This window comes from Harpia harpyja, chromosome 10 (genome assembly GCF_026419915.1).
Source record: "Harpia harpyja isolate bHarHar1 chromosome 10, bHarHar1 primary haplotype, whole genome shotgun sequence".
NCBI lineage: Eukaryota > Metazoa > Chordata > Aves > Accipitriformes > Accipitridae > Harpia > Harpia harpyja.
This window is the reverse complement of record NC_068949.1, coordinates 30,184,308-30,199,809: the sequence shown is the minus strand read 5'-3', so window position 1 is coordinate 30,199,809 and position 15,502 is coordinate 30,184,308. Positions and strand designations below refer to the sequence as shown.

Here is a 15,502-nt window from a genome sequence, read left to right as displayed (position 1 = left end):
TCTCCCCTTCCCTAAGCCTCTGCAGTCCCAAGTACACCACATATTGTATCATATCACACCATACATCACCTTGAAATCCAGCACTGTGCCACCTGTAATCCCCTATTTGGCTCTTGATATGACCTACAGTTTGTAGGCCCACCATTCAAACTCTTCCGTAGGATTATGCATAGCATTAGTATAAGATGACATAGGAAATGGTGTACAATAATCACTGGACATACAGAACGTATTTATATTGCTTCTTTAGCAAATATGAGCAATCATTACAGGCAGCCTATGTCATTTCAGCTTCAGTGGGGCTATGTGGAAAGAGTAAATTGTAAGACTTGCACAAGTCAGGGGCTTCCAAGGGAAAACAGGGAGGGTGGCTGGCAGGTCAAAGGGAATAATTTTCTCCCTCTGTTCGGTCCTGGGGAGGCTGCCCTTGAATACTGTGGCCAGTTTTGATGCCCCCAGATCAAGAGAGATGTGGGAGAACCAGAGCTCCTGACCCATAGGGAGAGCTCAGGCCCCACAAGGAGAGCTGGGGGAGCCGGAGGGGGGTCTGCTCACGGCCGGCAGCTACCTGAAGGGCAGCTACAAAGGTGATGGGGCCAAACTCCTCTGAGCAGTGCCAGGCAATACAAGGACAGGCAGCAGCCACAGATGGCAGCCTGGGAGCTTCAGGGTGGATCAGGGAGCACAGCTTCACCTCAAAGGTGGTGGATCCCTGGCACAGGTCAGCAGAGAGGCTGTGAAGTCTCCATCCTTGGGGGTCAGTGAGAATCATCTGGAGGGAGCCATGGCTGATCAGAGCCAACATTGGAGACAAACCTGCTCCAAGCAGGAGGTTGGACAGAAGACCTCAGAGGGCTCTTGCAGCCAGCACCTCTGCGACTCTGTCCTGTCTACAGATATACCTTCAAACTTAGTCTCAGTAAGACAGAGACTGCCCTAGCAGATTAATTCCCTACTTGTTTAAAATTGCATTTTTAAACTTTAAATACATATTCTTATCATTTTTGTTTTCATTTAATAGCCATATGAACAGCAACTGCATATATTTCATATCTCTGTATCACAAGAAACAGCTAAAGTCAAATGTATATTGTGCTACTTTAAGTATTGTATCTCATGTTCAGATTTTTTTAAATGCAGCTCTTTTACTGCCCTTCTGTGAGGGCACAGACTTTGGGAGCAGATTCCCTCCATGACTGTGGTTGCCAGCTAAGGCTCAGGAGCCGACAGACGCCAGCCTCAACACACCCACTCCTGTCTCTCTCTCCCCAGCACTACCCAGCTACTCACCCAGGTCCTTCCGGCGCTTGTACTCGTTGATGTTGACGTTGATTTCTTTGACTGCGAGGACAGCAGCTGTGAGCGGTGCCTTGTCAGGGTGAGCCTCGGGTGTGGCGCTCAGTAGCTCCATCAGCAGCAGTGGGTACCTCATCACCCTTTGCACTGGCTTGATGAGGAAGGAGCCCAGGTTAATGTAGTTTGTGCAGCCCCTGGGAAGTTGGGACAAAGGAGATGCACCAGGTTTCAGTCCAGCTCTGCCATGCAAATTCTGCTCCCTCAAACAAATGCCAACCAGACTCAGAACACCAAAGCCTCTAAATCCACTGTACTCCCTAAGTCATGCCACCCTCATCTCCAAACGTATTGCACTCCTGAACTCCTGATGCTCTCAGATCAACCCCAGGTTTCCAGACCTCACTCACACCAGGTGACCCTTCCCAGTCAGGGTCCCCTCCATCACCAGACCCACCGTGAAACCCCACATAGGCACAGCATCACACTTACCAGAGTGCTGCTTGCTTCAGACTCCGTCCCACCACCCAGCTGCCCAGATCTGTCCCCCAGTGCAGGACAGACTGACTGTGCTGAGGAACACAGTCAGTGCAGGGCTCTCCTGGCTTCTTGGGGCTCACGGCTCCTGAAATGTGCTTCCTGCCCAAGACCCCCCATCGCCTTATCACCTGTGCTGCCTGCCTATGTAGCCCACACATTGCCTCTGCTGTGATCATGCCACAGACACCCTGCTCCTCCCAGACGTGCCGCCACAAGGCACTGTTAGGGCCCCCCAACATGCACCCAGCTGGTGGCAGGAGGTTAGTTACAGAGGAGCAGGCAGGCCAAGACAGACAGACAAGCGGGGACCAACAGGAAGGATGCACTTACCACTCACTGTACAGGCTCCTGCCGGCCCACAGAGTGCCAAAAAGCAAAGAAAAGCAATGGGTTAATGGGGCGGCAGGCGTGCAATCCCACAGCCAGCGCCTTCACCCCATCCCACAGTGATGCTGCCAGGGCAGTGGGCAGCCCTGGCCCCCCAAAGCAGCAGCCGGCGCTGCTGGCTCCTGGGGCATTAACCTCCACAAGCTGGAGCCCTGGTAGTCGCTGAGCCAGGCAAAGCGGCTCCTTCCTCACCAGCCATGGTGGGGCAGAGCTTGGGAAACAGGAGCCCTCAATCCAGGACATGCCACCTTCTCTGTACCTTGGCGGCTTCTGCTCAGAGTTTAAGGGGGCCTACAGGTGTCCCAGCACCTGTGCATTGGGGCAGGGGCCATCTGAACCCAGAGCCTGGTCAACTATGCAGTGACAATGCCAGCCCATCTCCAGTCATCACCTGAACTGTCCAAGCACTGCTGGCAGAGGGGCAGGGATATTGGAGACTGATCCCCCTACTCCAGCCTGGTGGGAGACTGATCCCCCTACCCCAGCCTGGTGGCCGCCACAGCCAGAGGCTCCAACCTGAGGCTATCCAGCAGATCCAGGAGTAGTTTCTGCATCTTCTCATCCTTCTCATAGGTTTCCAGCAGTGCAATGGCCTCATCATGGTTCTGGCAATACACCCGGTAGACGTTCTCCAGCTCTTCACGCTGTGCCAGGAACACTGGCCCTGAAGACAGCAGTAAAGCAGGACTTCAGTGTCTCCTGGTCCCCAGCTGCCTCCAGCAACACTGATGTGTCTCGTGGCGAGATGCCCAGTGTCCCCATTCCACACACAGCTCAGGAAGACAGTGCTACTAGAGCACCCAGAATGCCTCCTCATCACCCGCTAGCACAGAGTGCTCAATTGATCCAGGTCTCCCAAGGGTGAGAAGAGGGGACACTGGTCATTGGAACCACACAGAGAGCAAAGGCACAGGCTGAGCAGCAAAAGCTGGCAGCACAGGAGTGAGAAGTGGGGCTTGCTTTGGGGCAAGGGGCCATGGAGGGCCACAGGCACCATGTTTCTCAGCATAGCGACCCATGGGGCAGCACAGACCTCCTGGGCTTCACTGCTGGACTAATGAGCAGTGATGGGGACCAGCAGGGAGGAAGCCCAGCCCCTGCGATCCTCTCCCACCATTTAAACTGTTCTGCCCTGCCACTAGCAAAGCCCATCCCAGCCTACTGAGAAAAGGTAACAGCAGAATTCATACCGATGGCATCTGAAGCCTCCAAGGTGGACAGCAGCTGCTTGGAGAAGCTAATTACCACGTGGATGTTTCCAAAAAGACCCTCAAAGTCTATGTTCTGCATCTGGGGAATGGGAAGAGAGATGTCCTGGATGGGGGAACATGTCCCATTCAGACCCAACAGCCCCCCCCTTGCCCTTCTGCAACCCATCAGTCCTCAGCTTCACATCAGCCACCTGGTGTGACCTCCTCCCATCACAGTGACTCTGTACTCACTCCCTCATCCCCCAGCACACTGAAATTCTCACTCCTTATGTGTCCTACCACAGTGTCCTCCTCCTTCCCAGAAATCTCATCCCTGCCTCTGTTCACCTGTTATTCTCCCTCTCCTCCCACCAACTCTGTGCCCATGCCAAGACCCCATATTTTCTTTCTTCTGACACTGAATTTAACCTACAAACCAAATGAAGAGGAACATTTCCTGCCCCAGGAGATGAATCTGTGATACTTGCTGCCAGGTCTCTTGGTCTCAGCAACGGTGAGAGCTCAGCAGGATCCCAAAACAGATGGGCTATTTCTGTGAGTGCAGGGAGCAGTGAGAACCATCCTGCTCCCCTCCGCATAGCTGAATTTCCTCTGTGGATTCCTGTGCTTCTGCTTGGCTCCCTCCAAGAACAAGTGGACTCAGTATCCTCACCCCATCCCACCAGTGCTGTGTCATAGCTGGCCCCGCAATCCTACCTGTGCCTGTTGCAGGGGCACCATGATCCTCTCCACGCACATCTCCAGGTCTCGGATATAGTCCCGCTCTGTCTGGAGCAGTTCCTCAATAACCTTGGACCTCTTCTCCAGCATCCGTTGCTCTGGGCTCTCAGTGGCAGCCGAGGAGGTCTCCAGGGATGGTGTCTGGGAGGACAGAAGAGTCATCTCTGCAAGACAGACAAGCAAGATCAGCATCCGCCAGTGAGGATGCAAGGACAGGAGACAAGTAGCACCTGAACCGTGCCATACGCAACCTGTAAGACTGCCAAACAGGACTGTTAGAGAGAGGGACTGTCCATGCAGGGACCTTTCTGGAGGGGCTAATCCTGGCTCTCCCAGTCCCAGGGCAGCAAGGAGCCCAGGTCTGCTCCCACAGCCTGCCCTCGCAGCACCAGTAACACTGCAATGCCCCGGCACTAGGACAGCAGGCACCAAGCAACACAAACCTGCTCCACACTTGTGCCCCAATGCCGGCCGGGTCCAGACGCCTCTCCTTCCCCCGCTCTCCAACTCTGCCGCTCCAGGAAACTCCGTGGGGCTGAGCCGATGGGGAGAGGAGCCCTGCTCCCCTCCTCGCCCTCTTGCCAGCCGGGCAATGGCGGCTGCCCCCTCCCCTCAGGCTGGGAACAGGGTCTCCATTCTCCAGTCCTGCGGCATTTCCATCTGAATGGCTGAAAAGGCCTCAGGCACCCACAATGGGGCTGCCGGAGGCAAAGCCTGGAGCTGGACCGCGGCGAGCAGCGCAAGGCAGGGCCGGAGGGCCGGGGCGGGGCGGCGGCCCTTGCCGAGAGGCCGGGGTGGGCACCCAGAGGCCCGGGGTGGCTGGATGCAGCCCGTGGGCGGCCACACTGCCATGGCAGGCGGCCCCGGGGTGGAGAGGCCCCCAGTACAGCCCAGGGACCTGCTTTGTGCCCAGGCCACTGTCCGCCGTCCTCCGCCCCCGCAGCAGCCTCCCGGCCGTGCCCTGGCAGGGTGCCGGGCCGCGCAGCACGGGGCGGCGGGGCTGCCCTGCCTGCGGGGCCGCCCTGCCTGCGGGGCCTGGGGGTGCGCGGGCAGCTGGCCACCCTCCTCTTCCCCGTCCCAGGCCCCCGGCAGCCGCTTTTCCTCCTGGTTTTCTCTCCTACCTGCAGCTCCCAGGCCGGCCCAGCCCCCTCCAGTTTTCATTGAGACATTTTATCCCCCAGCAGATTCCTAGGCCTAACCACTTTCGACCCCACCTGCCTGCTTCTAAAAGCATGTGCCCTCTGGCCAAAACCACAGCAACAGTACCTTCCCCCAGCCCCCAAATTCGGGAGAGCCCCTCTCTAGCCCCTCCCTGGGACACCCCTCTGAGGCAGGGTCTGGCTCAGAAACACTCAGGTCTCCCCCATTTTATGGCTGCTTTGCAGAGCTGAGGCCCACGGGACCCCCGAGCCCCTTGCAGCACCCCAGCCTGCCTCAGATACCTGATATAAGGCCAATTGCTGATTTGACAAATGCCCATCCACTTCAGCCATCTCCTATGGATCTCCAGCTGCTCTCTCTCAATGGGATTATATTAGTTGTGGACATGCCCCAGCTCAGACCTTTGTAAAAAGTTTTTGCAGGACAGGCACTTCCACCTACCTGACCTCTCCAGTTACAGCTGTAGGCAACAGTGGCTGAGGCTGGGGGAAGACAACCCTGCCATCAGCTTCAGCTCTAAGAGCAGGCTCAGCTGGACTCCCCAGGACACCCAGTAGGGCTTGGGACTTACCCTGGTAACCTGGCACCCACTGTGCACAGCCCCAAGAGACCCCCGTGCTCCCAGCTGCTTCCACAGCCACCAGCCTTGCGCTGCCAGGTGACTGCAGTAACCAACAGCAGTGTGAAACGTGGGATGGGAAATCTCTGCCTCAGCCTAAGCATCCTGCCTGCTGCTCTGCCAGGCTCGGCTATTTGCACTGAAACAGCCCAGGAAAGAGAAGGAACAACCAACTTGGCCCATAACTAGCTGAAACTGTGCCAGTCTCCAGTCCCTCCAGTTGCAGAGCAGCAGTGACAAATAGAAACCAGCAGCATCAGCATCAAACAGCAACTTCCTGCAGCTACCTGGGCTGAGGAAGAACAGGTGTGCCTCTTGCACACACTTCCAAATCAGTTCCAGACACTCCCTCAACCGCAGCAAACAGGAAACTCAGCTGAAACGCTGCTCAGAAGATGCCCTCGACAGGGGAGGGAAGATACTCATCTCTCTAAGCAGGTGCCCCTGCTGCCCTGCCTTGAAATCGAGCCTGGGGAGAGCCAAAACGGCCAGCTCCACAGAGCAGGATTTAGCAGCACAACCAGTGCTGTATTTAGTGAGCAATTACGACATATTGGGAAGACCAGATTCACTGATTCCTACTGGCAAGCATCCTTAAAAATACCCCCACCAGAGTCACCCTGCATAAGGGGAAAGGCTGGTTTCGATTAAGTCAATGGTTGTCTTGGCTCCCCACCAGGTCAAGTCCCCAATTATGAACTTTATCAACTCAAATGCAGCAGGAGTCTGTGAGGAGGGCCTGGGAGCAGTCACTGGGTTTAACATTTGCTGTTTGCATTTCCACAGCATCTGCCAAGCCTCAGTAGCAGACCAGGCCCTGCCGTGCAAGCTCCTCTACAAACACCCAACAGGGATACCCTGCCTGAGACACAGCACTTGGAGCCTGAACAGGATACAAGACAGAAAAATGTACAGGAGGGACAAAGAAACACCAAAATAATACAGTCAGCAGGTCTCCGTAGCTCAAAGAGTTAAGAAAGTAACAACAAATGAGTTATTTTAAAGAAGTTTGTTTTTTTTTTTTTTTAAGGAATGGCATTTGTTTTGCAGGGGAGCAAGCTCAAGTGGGAGGGCAACATGGAAGAAACAGGAAGGTGTTAATCTGAAATGCAAACAGGTGTGTGAAACCCAGGCGAGGTGGGTGGGTGAGCTGATACCACAGCATGGGGTGGCCTGGGAAGAATCTTGAAAATGAAGACCAGCCAGAACAACAGCCAGAAATGACCCATGCAGCAGCATTTGGGAAGACAAATGGAAAAGACTACATTTGCCTTGGTCAAAGAATAGGATTTTGCATTTATCCCCAGGCAAAATGCCACCAGATGAAGCTTTGTACAGGACATCTCAGGAATTTACTGTACCACCACCAAACAACCCTGCTGTGCTCTCAGCTTTAGCCATAGCTAAACTGCAACCACAGGGTATTTCTGGCTCCAGCTCACCAAAACAGAGCTGGGGATGCCCAATGCCGCCAGCGAACTCAGCAGCTCCCCATGCTCCACCAAGCAAATCCCAGGCAAGTAAATCTAGGTCAAGCCCTTTCAGAGAGCACCCTGCGGCGAGGCTTTGACTGACACTCATGAGATTGCCAGCTCCACGGCACCCTTCCTCTGCAAGTCTCAAATCCTTGCCTGTGGAAGGAAAATCAAAACCTTCCCTGCACAGGTTTTAAGCCCATAGTAGTCATCAGCTCAGCTTGCTTGACCTGGCACAATGCTGGCCACCAGTTCTACCCACTTATACTGTATCAGTGTTTGCATTATTTTGAAAACTTACACAGATTAATTCTCCTCTGGCCTTCTTTCTGAGTATTTCAAGATTTGTTTAAAAACAAGGCTACGCTGCAGCCAAGTCTCTTAGGACTCTTGCTGTTTACCACTAGTCCGGCATCCTCCTTCAGCAATGAACTCAAAAGTCATCCTGCCTCTTTCCAAACACTCGCAGTTCAAAAAATTCAAATACAGAATTCGTTTTTAATACTTGGCTTTTCTATCTGACCAATATGTATAATACTTAGGGTTTGTTTCTGACACATTTAAATAAAACTCTCACTTTTTGTATTTCATACCACCTCTGTTGATTGCCATCAATTTCTTTTTTCCTTTTTGTCACACATTCTTGTATGTCTAATAGCAGCCTTCCCTAAACAAGGCTTATTAAGCATTTAACTAAACCCACCCATTTCACAGCTGTGGGTTTTGGTCATCTAGTAAATGCTTTTTAAACAGATCTCCATTTTACTTCACAGATTTTCTATTTAAATGTTACATTTCAATCTGAGCCATCATGCCCATCAACTTTGGAGGCACTAAGAGGTACACCACAGCTGGAGGGGGGCTCTGTTAGCCTGCAGGAATGCAACTGGCATTTCTAATGAAGCCACCAAATTCCAATCCAGTGACAAATTCGTGTTTACCCATGACATGGATGCCAAACGGGCATTCAGAAATACATTTCCAAACCCAATGTTCTCAATGGCAATTTTCAGAGACTCAGATTTTGTTCTCTTGTAGGTTGTGTGAGCTCTGCAATCTACCTCTCTAAATTAAAACCTCTAACAACATCTTTTTCTCTGTCCCCTGTGGCGAATTTGCAACAAGTCCTTGGCTCTCTGGATTGGTCTGTGACAGCCTCCCAGGAGCGCCTGCTTTTGAGCTTTGCTAGTTCGCCTGCTGACACATGGGAGATTCAACACTGACTTGTAACCCAGCCCCTGGCAGTGATGTGTCAAGATGGAGCACACTCCCACCTCTGCCCCTCCCATGGAGGCCATGATTTAATATTGCAATCACATGGCTCATCCTGCTCATCTCAGAAATGCCACTGTCACTGACTTTCTTCCAATCAAAGAAAACTTCTAATTCTTACTACCCAACCTCCTAGCGGGAGCACACATGCAATTTGAGGTTTTCTCCCTGCCCCACTCTGGAAGCAGAGATGACCCACGAAGATCCAGATCCAATGGGATGCGTGTCCATCACGCACGGGCTGGGGGGCTCACCCAAAGGGCTGCATCGCCCCCCAACTCCTCCTCATTGGGGCTCACCTGCCAGCATCCCCCGTGGCACAGCGCAGCCTCGCAGGGCACCCAGGCTGCTAACGCAATCTGAAGAGGGATGTGCTGCCCATCAGCGCTGAGGACAACCCCTCGCACCAGCTCCGTAAATGAATCTCCAACGGAGCTGCACCCACCTGAGAGGCGAGCCCAGCCCCAGGCTCACAGCTCAGCAGAGTCAAGCAGTGACTCAGGACAAAACAAACCAGCTGCAAATATTTGAAGTATGTGGATGCCAGGAGGGGAGGAGCCACTGCCTACCATGAGAAGAGAGGGGATGAAACTAGGGCAGGGAATAATTAATCTGAGCAAAAGGCTAAACTCACTGCCAGGAGCAGGATCTGGCTGGGGTGAAAACTCTCACTCCGGACATTGGTAATAAGCCTGTAACAGAATATATCCACTGCTCCAAAAGCAACAGACTAGGTATATTCAGTGTCTCGTTGCTCCTTAGGAGAAAGCTGGGGGTGCAGCAGAGACATGCCGTGGCAAAAGAAGACTTCAGCCCACAGAAGTGAATTCGGCCACTGGCCTTGGCAGACTCCCAAGACCGAGGAGCAGGAGATAAATCTGGACAAACCACAAAAATGAGCTGAACAGAAACAGGCTGGGGACACTTCTCCCAGGCCACTGGAACGGCTTGATATCTCAAAGATGTCTCGTGCAGAGCCTGCTTGGTGGGGAGGTCTCTATGCCAGGTAAGATGACAGCCATCGTCCCAACACAGCCCCGCCGCATTCAGTGGGAACAGGGTATGGTCACGTAGAAAAAAGTGAAGTAATATGATGGTCTGCAAAGAGCTAACCTTCCAAAGCTGAGGCAGAGCATCCACAAAAGTGACTGTGAGCAAAAACACTGATGGGAAAAAGAATGAAAGCTGGAAGTTCTAGAAAAGAAATTTTTAAATAGATAATGCAAAAAACATGGTTATGCAATCAAGAAAGAGAACAATGTTGATGAAAAATCTGTCCTGGATCTGTGCTTCAATAAAGGCAGCAAATATAAATAAATAAATGAATGAATACAGAAAACCAGATAATAGACAATAGACACGCCAGGACCTTGGAAGTACAGAAAAACTGAGAAAAGAAAGATATCAAGAAAAATCCATGGATAGCAAAATTAAGAATCCATTTTTTATTTTTAAATTAGGAAAAGTAGAATTTTATTTCCACCCAGGACAAAAGAAACCCTTTCAATGATGCAATCCCACAAGTAAGCAAAGGTAGTAAAATTCTTGGTAAATTTGGCAAAAAGGCAGAAATATATTTATACAATACATATTCTGTTTCTTTCCATCTAAAAAGCAGAAATATGACTTTGCTAGCTGGCACCTCAAAACCCCATTGCCAGTGGAGAATATCCAGAAAAGACGACATTCCTAATCAGATTCTCCAAGGACTGTATTTTGAGCTGATCCTATATAATATTTTTAAAGTAAATGGAAAATCACGGCTATCACATAGAAAACTGAACATCGATTCAACAGGATCGCAAATAAAGATGAGGCATATGAGTCACTGAGTGAATAAGATGGAATTATTCAAACCAAGCAGGTTTAATGCAGACAAATGCATTACTGTATTAATGGGGACAAGAAATGCAGCAGCACTCAGGGCTGTATTCTGCGGTGTAATGCTTTGTCCAAAACTCAAGTTCCCCAAGTTCTGCAGAGGCAGATTGGGGTCCTCGGACAAGGGCACAGGAGCGCAGCAAGGTGTACCTCTGTGCAAGCAAGTGCTGACACCTACCCAGAACACCTCATGCAGCTCTGAAGTCCACTGTTTTAAAAGAGTCTGAACTGAAAAATGAGCGAGGACAGGAAAAACAAACACTGAAAGGTCTTCCTGTGAGTCTTTGCTAGGAGTATTTTATGACTCTATTCACTATGAAAAACTGAAGACTGAAAAATGACTGAATTACAGTAACTGCCTGAGAAGAAAAGACCATCAACTGAAGAGCTTTAATTTAGTAGAAAAAAGTTAGGGTTCAGAGCTTAAATGCAACACATTAGCATGCAAAACATGCAAGAGTGATGGTGACTAAGCAGCAGAGCTATGATAGGCGGATTCTCCTTCTGTTGATGTGGCAGGCAGACACATCTGAGTCTCATCCCCAAAGAGGTGCTCTAACCAAGTAGCTGTCATGGGGCTGCACCACAGAGAAATCTGTAAGAAGTGTAATAACCCTGCTTATGGAAAAGACCAGGCCATGTCACCTCTACCAGGGCTTTCAAGTCCTGAATTCTGTTACTCTGTGGACAGTAGGAGGAACCTGGGACAGAAGTAGACAGCATTAGAAAAGGCGCCTGGAGCACACACAGAGGGAAAAACAGAGCTGACTTTCTTCCTACCAGCTGGGCAGGAGGGTGTCTGCTGCCAAGCGCGATGGGAGGGCTTTTGGGGAGGCTCCCAGATGCTGGTGAGGTCTTACACTGAGGCAGCAAAGAGGTGCTCGTGCTGTCTTACACTGAGGCAGCTACAGCAGCAAAGCGTATTTGCCAAGGAGGGCTGTTGCTGGTGCAGCACTGTGCCCCAGCAGGGCAGGAGGAGTAATGTAACAGGGAGTTGCAGCCAGAAATGGGCCACAGGATGGACAGTGTTACAGAACACCTGGAGCATTCCTCCTCCCCTTCCTGCTGTGGGACACCGGCCCTGATGGTGAGGACATCACGCCCCACACCTCCTGCAGCCGCTCCCCTGCCCCTGAGCCTGCCACAGCAGGGAAAAAAAAATCCAACACCCGCTCCCAGCGCAAGCATGGGTGTACGCAGTGTCATATTTAACATCAGAGGAGCAAAGGTGCTCGCCCAGCATTGCAGTCTGTCCCACTAACTCTTGCAAAAGCTGGCCAGGCCAGCACTGCTCCAGCCTCCTAAGGCTTTGTGGGCCATTTCCCCCTCCCTGCTCTGCTCCTCCTGGCTCCTCCTAGCTTCCCCGCTGCCCTTTGGACATGCTGGCACTGCAAAGCCTCTCCCTTCCCTTGCCCTGGGGACACAGTTGAGCAAAGTCCCACCCTACAAGGGCGGCCCGAGTGCAGAAATGGCAGCCAGCGGAGCCTGCTTAACCAAATACCTCCAGAGGACAAATTTCACGCTGTTTAAGCTGACAGGCAGCTGCAGCCTCCAGCTCTGCCACCTCTTTGGCTGCTGCACTGCAGTGCTGTTTCCCTTTGTGTTTCAATCCCCCCTCACGGTGAGTTCACACACAGGTGCCCGAGACAGACGCTGGCAGAAAGGGTGCAGGAGCAAACAGGTTTTCAGTCACACAGCTGCTCAACAGGGAGGCCAGTCCACCAAGAAGCCTCCTTCAGTCCCTCTGTCCAGACCCTACCACCTTGCTGCCTCTTCCCCAACACAAACTAATTCTTGCAATAATGAGCCAAGCCCCACAAAGCTGTCTGCAGCTGACTGTCCCAGCCACAGCATCAATGGGACAATTCTGCCCATGCCAAGACAGCCTGAGCCCTCCAGCTTTAGTATGTCTCCAGCTCCAGGGTGCTGGCTGATGGGACTGGAGACCCAGGGATGGCTCGGGGACGCAGGACACACGGCATGCAACTGCTGTAGCAGGGACAAGGGACCACTATGGTACCGAGGGGCTGGCAATGCAGGAGGTACCATTCCTATCTGCGACAGCCTCCCCTGATGCACAGATGCCCCGGTGTCCTGCCCATGTGTAATCATGCAATTACAAGTACTTGCCCTCTGCATACGTCTGAGTGCTACAACAACTTCCCCCCTATTTCCTGCTTCGTGCTGCTTGCAAACAGCTGCCATACTTGCCCTCCGCAGGGTCAGGAATTGGTTCCTACACACAGAATCTGTTCACGATAGGTTATGAAAGTAAAACAGGCAGTGAGAATAACCCCAACACCTCACCCTTTCCCCTATAAGAAACCTCTTTGGGGTCCTGAGAGAGCAGACAAATCAGGGCCACAGGATTTAGGGTGTACCCAAAACACTCGAGCCACAGATGAGGAGCAATCGAAAGGACAGCAGTGAGCTGTGGGCCTCTGCTGCCTGGGCTTCCCTCCCATCTGGGCCTTTGCAAAAGGGGGGCAAGAGCCCTTGCAGAACATGTAGATGACTGTACAGAGGGGTAATGATGATGACGCCCATTTCAGCAAGCCCCAGGGTTTCCTACAAGAGCCTGGCTGTGCCAGGCACCCGCTTGTGCCAGAGTCCCGGTGCTGCCCCAGTGCCAGGGCAAGGCGAAGGCAGACCCAAGGCAACTGCCCAGCATTTCCCCGTGTACCTCGCTTCTCCTTCCTGGCCTGCACAAACTCTGAGTGCCGCAGGGCACTGGGAGCCGTCCGTCTGTAGAAGCTGTTTCGCTGCAGCACGGAGCCCGCCTTTTCTGCTTCCTCGGCCTCCTGCTCCCAGACCTGGCTCCAGTCTGGCCGGCCTGTGCGTACCCTCGAGTGCTCTGCTCTGCCGTTGCTCCTGGCTGGCATCCCGGGCCCTGGGGCTGCTCCTTCCAGCTCCCCACAGCCATCGTAGTCCATGTCCTGCATCTTGGACTGCGTGTAGCAGGTGCCTGACCCCAGGCTCACTCTACCGTCTCCTGAGGACCAGATCGCGAATGCAGGAGCTTCACAACCTCTGTCCGGATTGCTGCGGTCCACGACATGGTCTTTGGGCTGCCTGTGCCACTTTAAGTCTTCTTGGTCTTCTTGGTCCCTGACACCTATATACTGCCTTTCCTGCTCTCTATATGCCCCAGAGCCTCCATCCTCTTTATACCCCTTTTCCCCTTCCCTATACACTTGATTGCCTCCATCCTCTCTATACTGCCTTCTCCCTGCCCTATACTCCCCAGAGTCCCTCTCCTGCCTATACCACCTTTCTTTTTCCCCATAATGCCTTTCATCCTTACTGTAGTCCCCAGGATCTCTGTCCTCCTGATACCACCTTCCCCCCTCCCTATAGTCTCCAGGGCCTCTACCCTCTCCATACTGCTTTCCCCTTTCCCTATACTGCCCAGGTACTCTGTCGTCTCTGTATCGCCCTTCTCTTAACTCAGAACTGCAGTCTCTGTATTGAACACCCTCCCTCTCACGCACCCTATAGTTTCTACCCTCTGTATCCTGGCTTTTGCCTTCCCAAGCACTGTCTGCTCTCCTGCAGTCCGTGTACTGGATATCTCCCTTCCAAAAACCTCCACAGTCTCCATTCATGCTCCGTTGGTCCACAGAGGTGCCCTCCCCTCTCCTGTAACCGTCCCGGCTGCTGTCCGCTCCCCGGCAGCCTGGGTACTGCCTCCTCACCCTGGGTCTGTCATTGCAGCAAGCCTCACCACACAGCACGGCCACCCCAGCCACGTCCTCTCTCTGCACAGCACAACAGTCCTCATATTCCCAGCTGAGGAGCCGTGGCTCCTGCCTCGGATCCTCCACGCTGTGTTTTGTCCCGGGATAACTGCACATAGTCCTGCTGGGGTGTGGTGCAGGTGCCGGCTCCCTTCGCTACCTGCTCCCCAAGCCAAATCCCGGGCTGACGCCGCTTCTCTGCTCTGCTCCAGAGCTCCCGTCCCAAGTGAAACGCAGGTGTTGCTTCCTGAAACCAGCCAGCAAGGGTAGGAAGAGGCACGGGCCCAATCGCTGCCGGCCCCGGCCTCCTCCACCTGCTGCCCAAAGTAATCAGTAACCAGCCCCGAGGAGGGAGGCTGGGGCTGGGCAGGCTCTCACCGCCCAAACCGGCTCCGTGGCTTTGCCAAAGCCTCTCGGAGGCCACTCGGAGGCAGGGAAAACCAGGGCACTGGAGCATGCGGAGGCCCTGCCCCGAGACCAGCATCCTCAGGGAAGGGAAACAGACCGCGTGTGAGACTGCGGGAAGCCACAGACCAGAGACGGGATATCCGATCTCCTTCCCCTGCCTCCACGCTCCCGCTGGCACGGAGGCTAAATGACGCGGTCTAGCAGAGGCTGGGCTCTGCTCCACACCTCGTGGGGGAAAACCAAGGCCTTCGTGTTGCCCCTGGCTCAAATCGATGCTGAGCCCATCCTTTTCCCAGCCCTCACCACAGGTCCTGGGAAGAGCCGGAGATGAGCAGCTCCCTGCGTGACAGAGCATCCCCGAGGGGTGCCTACACAGTGCCACGCAGCCACAGCTGCCCGGTTCCCCGCTCCGAGGTGAACCGCTCGTCCCCCCACTGATAGGAAAAGGCTTGAGGGGACTGTCTGGGTTACGGAGTCCAGTGCCAACACACAATGTAAATTTCCAGGCTATAGAAACATGCACTCCAGTAACTCCTCTCACTGCATGGCACAAGATATTCCCAGTTTTCCATGCCAAACACAGGAGCTCCTATGAGAAACCAAGAGATGACCACAACACGCCCTAGACAGAAACCAGGAGAGTCGGTGGATGTCATCCACATCTCAGGTTCTTGCAACACTCATTAGGTATACACAGCCAATGCTCCCAGCTGGTAGAAGACAAAAATAAAACCAATGGACCCTCCTGCTACAACTGCAGGAGGGCAAGCACCAATCCTGCCCAAGCCTGGTGATCAG

General features: G+C 53.2%; 1 protein-coding gene across 9 annotated transcripts in view; it reads right to left on the bottom strand.

The window, feature by feature from the left end:
- Positions 1-15,502, bottom strand: part of DNMBP (dynamin binding protein) — a 36,193-nt gene that overhangs the window by 4,727 nt on the left and 15,964 nt on the right. For 5 of the 9 annotated variants that reach the window (XM_052800187.1, XM_052800186.1, XM_052800188.1 and 2 more), the window contains 5 exons: positions 4,128-4,315; positions 3,411-3,510; positions 2,737-2,884; positions 2,164-2,181; positions 1,291-1,490 (listed from right to left, as the gene is read on the bottom strand). In XM_052800187.1, coding sequence (XP_052656147.1) covers positions 1,291-1,490; positions 2,164-2,181; positions 2,737-2,884; positions 3,411-3,510; positions 4,128-4,315 — 654 coding nt within the window. Of the gene's footprint in view, positions 1-1,290; positions 1,491-2,163; positions 2,182-2,736; positions 2,885-3,410; positions 3,511-4,127; positions 4,316-4,594; positions 4,612-8,977; positions 9,083-13,242; positions 14,608-15,502 lie in introns of those variants that run through there. The other 4 variants (XM_052800190.1, XM_052800191.1, XM_052800193.1 and 1 more) reach the window with 4 other exon arrangements.